This window comes from Loxodonta africana, chromosome 3 (assembly GCF_030014295.1).
Source record: "Loxodonta africana isolate mLoxAfr1 chromosome 3, mLoxAfr1.hap2, whole genome shotgun sequence".
Classification (NCBI taxonomy): Eukaryota; Metazoa; Chordata; class Mammalia; order Proboscidea; family Elephantidae; genus Loxodonta; species Loxodonta africana.
In genome coordinates, this window is record NC_087344.1 from 180,785,270 (window position 1) to 180,795,098 (window position 9,829).

At 40.7% G+C, this 9,829-nt stretch overlaps 1 protein-coding gene across 1 annotated transcript; it reads left to right on the forward strand.

Annotated features, from left to right (window-relative positions):
- The first annotated feature begins 4,793 nt into the window (after positions 1-4,793).
- Positions 4,794-6,586, forward strand: CTXND2 (cortexin domain containing 2). The gene has a single exon (XM_064283167.1). It carries the CDS (start codon positions 4,794-4,796, stop codon positions 4,959-4,961), a length of 168 nt encoding a protein of 55 aa, XP_064139237.1. The 3' UTR covers positions 4,962-6,586.
- The last annotated feature ends 3,243 nt before the right edge of the window (positions 6,587-9,829 follow it).

Genomic DNA, 9,829 nt, shown 5'->3' on the forward strand with positions numbered 1-9,829 from the left:
TTTTTTAATCCCATTCGAGTCAGCTTTTCTGTCACTTGTAACCAAAAGCATTCTACCTGATACCTTTCTAGTCCTTTGAAAAGTAATCCTTGGTTCTGCAATAGGCTTTCGGCTTCTATTCTATTTCTTTCCTAGTCGAATGTCTTATAAATGATTTACAATCTTAGTGTCTTCATTTCCTCACTGCCCTTTCCTGGTTAACCCATTAAGGTCTGGATTCTACCTTCACCACTCTGCTGGCACTCTTTCCTTTTAGATCACCAGTAGTCTTCTCCTGTCTTAATTCGATGTTATATTCTCAAAGTCTTTCATTCATTCAACAAACATTTTTATATGCTCACTTTAGCAAGTTGTACCACTTGCCATCAAGTTGGTTCTGACTCATGGTGACATGTGTTTCAGGGTAGAATTTTGTTCCAGAGGGTTTCCAAAGACTGATTTTTTGGAAGTAGATCACCAGGCCTCTCTTCCAAGGAGGCTCTGGGTAGACTTGAACCTCCTACCTTTCAGTGAGTTGCTAAGCACATTAACTGTTTGCACCACCCAGGGACTTCTAGCAAGGTGCAGTGATGCCTTCATTCATTGAACAGATATTTACTGAGCATCTAATATGTCCTAGACTTTTAGAATATGAAAACAAATGGTATATGGCCTCTACTCTCATGTAGGATTACTATTTTATCAGAAAATACAGATGCTAAAGTAATTATAATAAACTACAGTGAATATTACTGAACGAGCTACCTGGGAAGCCAACATTTAAGCTAAAGCCTGAAAGGGAGGGGAATAATGCAAAGAGAATGTTAGTGGAAAAGTCTTGGAGGCAAAAGGAGATGATGCAAAATCCATGGAACTGTGAGAATTCCAGCATTGATTAGTCAAAAAGTACAAGGGAGGGACTGGCAAGAAACAAGGTTAGATCAAATCGTGGAGAGCCCATGAGCCCCATTAATAAATTGGGCACAGTGGGAAGCTACTGAAGGGTTTTAATCAGAGGACTGATCAATTTGTGTTTATTAAAGATCACTTTGTGGTTTGGAGGGGAGAAAGAGTGCTTTCAGGAAATCAGAGAGCATTTGGAAGAGTCTGGCATTTGATGTCCTGTAATAGAGTGGTGGCAGTATGAATAAAGAAAAGGAAATTGATTTTGAGAGATATTTTGGAAGTAGGCCCAATAGGATATTAATAGATATAGGGAGTGAAAGACCATTGCAGTGTGTAACACAAACAAAAATGCATTGAAAGAGCATCATAGAAATGATGAAAACCATTGCCGTGCAGTTGACTCCAATTCATAGTCACCCTATAGGACAGAGTAGAACTGCCCCATAGGGTTTCCAAGGAGCAGCTGGTAGATTCGAACTGCCAACCTTTTGGTTAGCAGACAAACTCTTAACCACTGCACCACCAGGGCTGCATATATACCTTAAGGATGGTACAAATATCTACCAATCTTCCCACATTTTCCAGCCATCAGGGAGGGCACCAGACCAGTTTCTCTCAGTCTTAGAACCACGTTCTTGCCTATATGAAGACAACTCTTGATAATATTTCTCAGAGCAATTTGTTTACTCACCATCCCAACTAATGTATTAGAAAACAAGATTTTTGGCTTAACCTATGTGTAATAAAGGAAACCCTGGTAGCATAGTGGTTAAGTGCTACAGCTGTTAACCGAGAGATCGGCAGTTCAAATCTGCCAGGCACTCCTTGGAAACTCTAACGGGCAGTTCTACTCTGTCCTATAGGCTCACTGTCAGTTGGAATCGACTTGACAACAGTGGGTTTGGTTTTTGGACTTATGTGTAAACAAAAAGCCCAGTAAAGCATTTTCAAAATAAATCCACTGGCATTTTTCTTTTTTTTTTTTTTTCCTCTCAGCTTGGCTGATGTTCAGGGCTCTTTTTCTCATGACGTGCTTTTCATGGGTTCCTCAGAAATCCCCCCACTAGGGTTGTCTAACTGCAGATCCCTCAGGGTCAGTGTCCTTCCTCTAGCTGGTCTTTACGATGCTAAATCCAACAAAGCCACTTTCTGTTAAGGTAACTTCATTCTAACAGGAAGCCCTCTTAGAGGTGTGATCCTCTTGGGTATGCTCCAGGCTGTTCCTATTTGTGGGGTTCGTATATGACCCACAAGAAGAAGAAATTTTCCTTTGTTCAGTTCAATTCCAACCCCGCCGTCTTCTCTGTTGCCACTGGTTGCTTTAGATAGCCTCCCGCCCATAGTGCTTTTCAGGTTTGAATTACAAACCAGTCCACCAACTGGGTAACCACATCTCACTCCATAAACTAAAATAAACCCTGAATGGGTCAAGGATCTAAATGGAAAAAATTGAACCATACAAATAGTAGGAAAAAACATGGATGAATTCCTTCATAACTTGGTTGTAAGGACTTTCTAATATTGACACAAAATTATCCTGTGATAAAAAAAAAAAATCAATGAATTTCACAATGTTAAAAAAAAACCTTTTTCATAGCAAAAAATCACCATAAACAAAATTGAAATACAACTAACAAACTGGGAGAAAATATTTGCCATATATATCACACATAAAGGGCTAATCTCCATAGTAGATAAAGAACTTTAAAAAAAAAAAAAGGGAGAAAAAGACCAAAAACCCAGTAGAAAAAGGAACAAAAGACATGTGCATACAATTTACATAAAAAGATATAGCAGTGTTAAAACAATAACATCAAAAGAACAAAATACTTATAAGTAAAATTAACAAAAGAAATGTAGAACTTATACTTAAAACTGAAAACTACAAAACATTGTTGAAAGATTGAAGATCTAAAGAAATGGAAAGACGTCCCATGTTCAAGGATCAGAAGAGCAAAAATTGTTAAGTTGGCATATCTTCCCCAAACTGATCTACAAATTTAATGGAATTCCTATCAGAATCCCAGCTAAGTTCTTTCTGGAAATGAATAAACTAATCCTAAAATTCATATGGGAATTCAAGAGACCAAGCATAGCCAAAACAATTTTGAAAAAGAACTAAGTACTCCTCATATTCTAAAAAGAGCTGTGACAATTAGAGCCAGAACCTCTCCCAAATTTTATGAGGAGGTGGCATAATCAACCCTATCTCTAAGAACTCCCACCACAGTATGTATAAAGAGAAGAGTGGGTGGGAGGCAAGCAGGAGTAGTCATTATCAACGTTGTAGGATGTACGGTATTCATGGTGAGAGGCTATTCATTTCCCTGCCAAGGCAAAAGAGAGGGAAATGATTACCTGCCCTCCAAAAGTCAAGGGTGGGGGGATTTCAAGAGAGATGCAGGTGGACAAGAAGGGGAGACTGACACTTCATCCCCTGGATAGATGCCTTCTGAACTGCAAAATCTGCATAGCTACTCTGGTCAGATTTGCTTGAAGCATTGTGTGAGTGCAAACATGAACACTCATGTCAATTTCTTGGCTAGAGATTTCTGAATCTGGAAAGCCCATGGAAGTACTCTGTGCCAGGAGGGCTTGTTGCGTCCTCAGTGAAATAAGCCTAGGAAGAAAACGTGGCCAACTCCCCAACCCATCCTGGTCCTACAACTCACCCTGAGGGACTTCAGATGTCTCTTGAGGGACAGAAGCAGTGAGGATGCCAGGAGACCACTGCACCAAGCAATAGGACATCCAACCTGAGTCTGGGTTGGTGGAATTAGGGAATAGTTGGCACCCGCTAACATACCCTAGGTGGCACAAGCAGTTTGTACTTGACTAATTACCTAAAAGTTGGCAGTTCAAACTAACCTAGCAGTACCATAGAAGAAAGGTCTAGCCATCTGCTTCCATTAATATTACAGCTAAGAAAATCCAATGGACCACTACTACTCTGTAACACATGGAGTCACCATAAGTCGAAATGGACTCAATGGCAAAGGGTTTGGTTTGGTTTTTGGTTTGGCACCATCTGAGGAAGTCTTCAATGACAGAAAAGTACAGAGTAAAGATGAGCACTATCCAAAAAAGCCACCAGCACACTCTACTCAGAAACCACCAGACCAAACTAGAACAAGATAAGGACACCAACTTACAGTCAACTACAACTGAGCCCATTAAGTAAAGAAAAACTTGACTTTTCGCTTTCCTTCCTCCCTGCTCCTACACCTTAGAAGAACTGGACACCAGAAAAGGGAGAGAATTATAGAACTTCAAATCCTCTTTAAGATTAGAAATTTATAACTGAGATGGACTGTTTTAATAACTGAAAGGGACATCTTAGAGGACATACCTGATGGTCATCCACCTTGATGACAGAAGACAGGAAAGACAGAATATAGTTTAAATTAGGGATTAAAAAAAATAAACTAATTTTATGTTTCTATCCAGTGAGTTGAAACTGCATATCAAATTAGTTGTAGTTTAAGTACTCTTGGAATTTGAAGAAATCTTTGAGAAGGATTTGAACTTGAATAGAACTGGGATGTTCAAGGCAATTTTACCTGGATCTTACAGGGCAAGGAAGCCCCAGTTGATTTCTGGATTACTCATGTATCGCCTTAGAAGAATTCTCCAGGTATTTTATACTTTTTTGATGTGTGTGTATTTTGTCAGCCACCTGTATGGACTTTCCCAGTTTCATAAGTGCTTTTAAATGTCTTGCTGATTTTTTTCAACTCTTGGTCCCTCTTCGGTTTCTACACAGTGTTATCAGGAAAACATACACACACACACACACACACAAACCAATAAACTTGTTTTGTCCTCTTTTATCTAGAAATATGACAAATACGAAGATGTACCTGAGGAGGTAGCTACGGCTGGAAAAGGATAAAGACGTGCAGGTCCCCATGGAGGATTCGAGTCTGCCCAGCACTGTTGACGTGGACAAAGGCTTTGCTATTGCCTTTGTTGTTCTTCTATTTCTGTTCCTAATAGTGATGATTTTTCGATGTGCCAAGTTGGTGAAGAATCCCTATGAGGCAAACTCCACATCTACAGGACCATCTCTGAACTGAAGTATGACAAACACCCGGTAGACTCCTCCTCAGAAGAGATTTAAAATCTGTTTTACAGATGTGTACGATCCAGGCTTTAGATTATTTCACCTTCCTATTTCTGAACCAAGGAGCCCTGGTAGTACAGTGGTTAAGCACTTTGTTGCTAACTGAAAGGTCAATGGTTCGAAACCACCAGCCGCTTTGCGGGGTGGGGGGGGCGGTGGTGGTGGAGATATGGCAGTATCCTTCCATAAAGATTTCCAGCCTTGGATACCTTCAGAACAGTTCTACTCTGTCCTGTAGGGTTGCTAAGTTCAAATTCATTCAATGGCAGCAGGTTTTTAGCATTTCTAAAACTTCTCTCTCTTACTTTCCACATTGGTCACATGAGGGTGAATTGAGAATAACAGAAGATGAAACAAGCCAGTTTGTATTGTTCCTGTTCAAGGAAATGGTTATCAAAGTGGGACAGGGACAAGCTGAATGTATTGGTCAAAACAAGGCCATCCCAAGGACCCTGGAGGCCATGGTCCCCAGACCTTCTGTTAGCCCAGGACAGGAACTATTCCCAAAGCCAACTCTTCAGACAGGGATTGGAATGGAATATGGGATGGAAAATGATACTGGTGAAGAACGAGCTTCTTGGATCAAGTAGACACATGAGACTATTATGTTGGCATCTCCTGTCTGGAGGAGAGATAAGAGGGCAAAGGGGGTCGGAAGCTTCCCAAATGGACATGAGGAAAGAGAGGGAAGAACTGTGCTATCTCATTCGAGGGGGAACAATTAGGAGTGTGTAGCAAGGTGTATGTAAATTTTTGTACCAGAGACTGACCTGATTTCTGAACTTTCACTTAAAGCACAATAAAAATTAATTAGGAAAAAAAAAACAAGGTCATACTCAAGCAGACACATGAGACTATGTGGGCAGCTCCTATCTAGACGGGAGATGAGAAGGCAGAGGTGGACAGAAGCTGGCTGAATGGACACGGGAATAGAGGGTGGAGAGAAGGAGTGTGCTGCGTCATTAGGAGAGAGCAACTAGGAGTACATAAAAAAAGAAAAAAATTGGAACATCTGGCAATACCATATTGCATGGGACAAAAACTAGCTGAAGGCAAGTAGCAACTGCTCCACATAGGTAAGACACGAATGTCCCAGATGACGACAGTCCTCACCTGCCCCACTTTCTTCCATGACTTTCCAGATGCCTGCAAGCCTTGAATTTTCAATCCCTGATAAATTCTTTTGTTCTGATTTTCAGATCACTAACAACCTTCAGATTATGATCTAATTTCCTATAAATCTGTCTGCAGAGAAAGGATGCACTGATCATTTGGCATGCCACGGTTTTGGTCCCTGTGCTATATGATTTCTCATGGTGAATTATTAAGAAGCATGTGGTTGGAAAGCCATGTATCACAGTGGATTACAGGGAGAAAACGTGCCAAGCATACCAACATGAGTATTCCAGTTTGTGTACCATTTATCATTGGTATATAATTGATCAATTATGTTAATAAGTTGGCAATAAACTGTCTACCTGAGTAATTTGCAAGTTTTAGCAATGTGACTCATTTATGTCCGGGCTTGATCACCTCTGACAAGAGTTAGTCTTCAGGCCTTAAAGCAGAAAGCCAGAGCTTGGCTCCCTAATTATTGAGGCCTTGCCCAGTAAAAGTCTGTGCTGCTCAAACTTGCCTTTCCCACAATACTTCTCAAATTTTAGTGTACAAACAACTTACTAGGAGGTCTTAATAAAATGTAAATTCTGATTCAGATATTCTTTTTTTTTTTTATCGTGGTGAACATATTTACAACAAAACATACAGCAATTCAACGATTTCAACATGTACAACTCAGTGACATTGATTACATTCTTCAAATTGTACAACTATTCTTGCAATCTTTTTCCAAATTATCCCACCACCATTAACACACATTCAACGCACCCTAAGCAAAAGCTCCCTCTTTCTTCGTCCTTCCTACCCCTGGTAACCACTAATAATTTTTGGTTTTTACATACTTGCTTGGAAACCCTGGTGGCATAGTGGTTAAGAGCTATGGGCTGCTAACCAAAAGGTCGTCAGTTCAAATCCACCAAGTGCTCACTGGAAACCCTATGGGGCAGTTCTACTCTGACCTATAGGGCTGCTATGAGTCAGAACTGATTCGACAGCAACAGGTTTGGTTTGTTTTTTTTTTCAATGTATACTTGCTTAAGGAGCCCTGGGCGTACAGTGGTTAAGCACTTGGCTGCTAACCAAAAGACTGGCAGTTCGAACCCACCAGCTGCTCCACGGGAGAAAGAAGGGCAGTTTGCTTCCCTTAAGATTTGCAGCCTTGAAAACCCTGCAGGGCAGTTCTACTCTGTCCTGTGGGGCTGCTATAAGTCAGAATTGACTCAACTGCAATGGATTTGGGTTTTTTTGTTTTGTTTTATATATTTGTTTATTTCATACAAGTGAGACCATACACTATTTGTCCTTTTGTGAGTGACTTATTTTGCTCAGCATGTTTTCTAGTTTCATCCACATTGTAGCATACATCAGGACTTCATTCCTCTTTATGGCTGAGTAATATTCCATTGTGTGTGTGTGTATATATATATCACATTTTGTTTATCCATTTATAAGCTGAAATGTTGGACATTTTGGTTGTTTCTACTTTCTGGCTATTGTGGTAGTGCTGCAATGAACACTGGTGTGCCTGTGTCTGTTAGTTGTCACTGCTTTCAGGTCTTTTGAGTACATACCTAAGACTGGAATTGCTGGATGGTAGTGCTACAGCTGCTAACCAAAGGGTCGGCAGTTTGAATCCTCCAGGCGCTCCTTGGAAACTCTATGGGGCAGTTTTACTCTGTCCTATAGGGTCGCTATGAGTCGGAATCGACTCGACGGCACTGGGTTGGGTTTGGGTACGGTAGTTCTATGTTCAACTGTTTGAGGAACCAAAACTCTGTTTTCCACAGTGGCTGCACCATTTTACATTCCTACCAGCAATAGATGAGGGTTCCTGTTTTTCTACAACCTTGCCATCACCTAATATTTTCAGGGATTTTTCTTTTTTTTTTTTTTTGATCATTGCCATTCTAATAAGGTTGAGATGTGATTCAGTTATTCTTGAGTGTGGCTGGAGATTCAGAATTTCTAACAAGCTCCCTGATTACACATTAAGCAATAAGGCCTTAGAAGATACTTCCTGAATTCCTCTGCTGATTTCTCTAAGACCAACCACTTCAACCTTCTCAGTGTAATGAAGAAATCAGACTGGAATGTGATTCTCGAAATAGCTTCTGTTGCTCTCCAACATTCTCCATTCCCTCCCCTCACCCTGCACAATACACTCTGGAAAACTGAAAGAATCTAACTAATGGAGATAAATTTCAACCAGACCAAAGCAAAGACTTCCCTTCTCTCATCATACATTACAGAGCACCACAAGTGTGGGGATAGTATATCAGGTGCTGGGGGGACAAAGATGATTAAGACAGTATCTCAGCTTTTAGTTGATCACAAGCCAGCAGAGGAAGCAAAGATGTACACAGATAACTCACATGCGGAATAAACCAAGGCGATAGAAGCACAGGGCAGGAGTTAATTCTGTAAGGGGTGAGGGGCAATTTAAGACAATGATTCTTAAACTCTAGTCCCAGGACCAGTAGCATACGCATCACCTGGAAAAATGATACATAAATTCTCAGACCTTATGCAAATCAAAACTAGAACAAGATACCATCTCACCCGGACACTACTGGCACAAACCAGAAAATAACTAATGTTGGAGAGGCTGTGGGGAGATTGGAACTCTTATGCACTTCTGGTGGGAATGCCAAATGGTACTACCATTTTGGAAAATAATATGGCACTTCCTTAAAAAACTAGACATAGAAATACTATACAATCCAGCAATCCCACTTTTAGGAATATACCCTAGAGAAATAAGAACCATCAAATGAAGAGACATGTGCACACCCATATTCACTGCAGCATTATTTACAATAGCAAAAAGATGGAAACAACCTAAGTGTTCATCAACAGATGAATGGATAAACAAACTATGGTACATACACACAATGGAATACTATGCAACAATAAAGAACAATGATGATTCTGAAACATCTCACAACACGGAGGAATCTGGAAGGCATATGCTGAGCGAAATAAGTCAATCACAAAAGGACAAATACTGTATGAGACCACTACTATAAAAATCTATGAAAAGGTTTACACATAGAAAGAAACAATCTTTGATGGTTACGAGGGAGGGTAGGGGTGGGAAGGGAAAAACACTAACTAGACAACAGGTAAGTGATAACTTTGGCGAAGAGTAAGACAGTACACAATACTGGGAAAGTCAGCACAACTTGATCAAGGTGAGGTCATAGGAGCTTCATAGACACATCCAAACTCCCAGAGGGAGCAAATTACTGGGCTGAGGGCTAGAGACCATGATCTCAGGGGACATCTAGCTCAATTGGCATAACAATTTATAAAGAAAATGTTCTACATTGTAACACACTTTATCAGCTATACCCAGTCCTCTCACATTCCAGCAATTACGTAGGCCTGCCGTTCCTGGCACTCTTGTGGTTGTTGTTGTTCTTAGGTACTGTTGAGTCACTTCCGACCTGTAGCGACCCACAGAACAAAACACTGCCTGGACCTGCGCCATCTTCACAATCATTGTTATGCTTGAGCCCATTGTTGCAGCTGCTGTGTCAGTCCATCTTGTTGAGGGTCTTTCTCTTTTTCCCTGGCCCCCTACTTTACCAAGCATGATGTCCTTCTCCAGGGACTTATCCCTCCTGGTAACATGTCCAAAGTACATGAGATGTAGCCTCGCCATCCTTGCTTCTAAGGAGAATTCTGGTTGTACTTCTTCCG

Coding starts and splice junctions, on each gene's coding strand:
- CTXND2 (XM_064283167.1), top strand. CDS start 4,794: ATGGAGGATTCGAGTCTGCCCAGCACTGTTGACGTGGACAAAGGCTTT.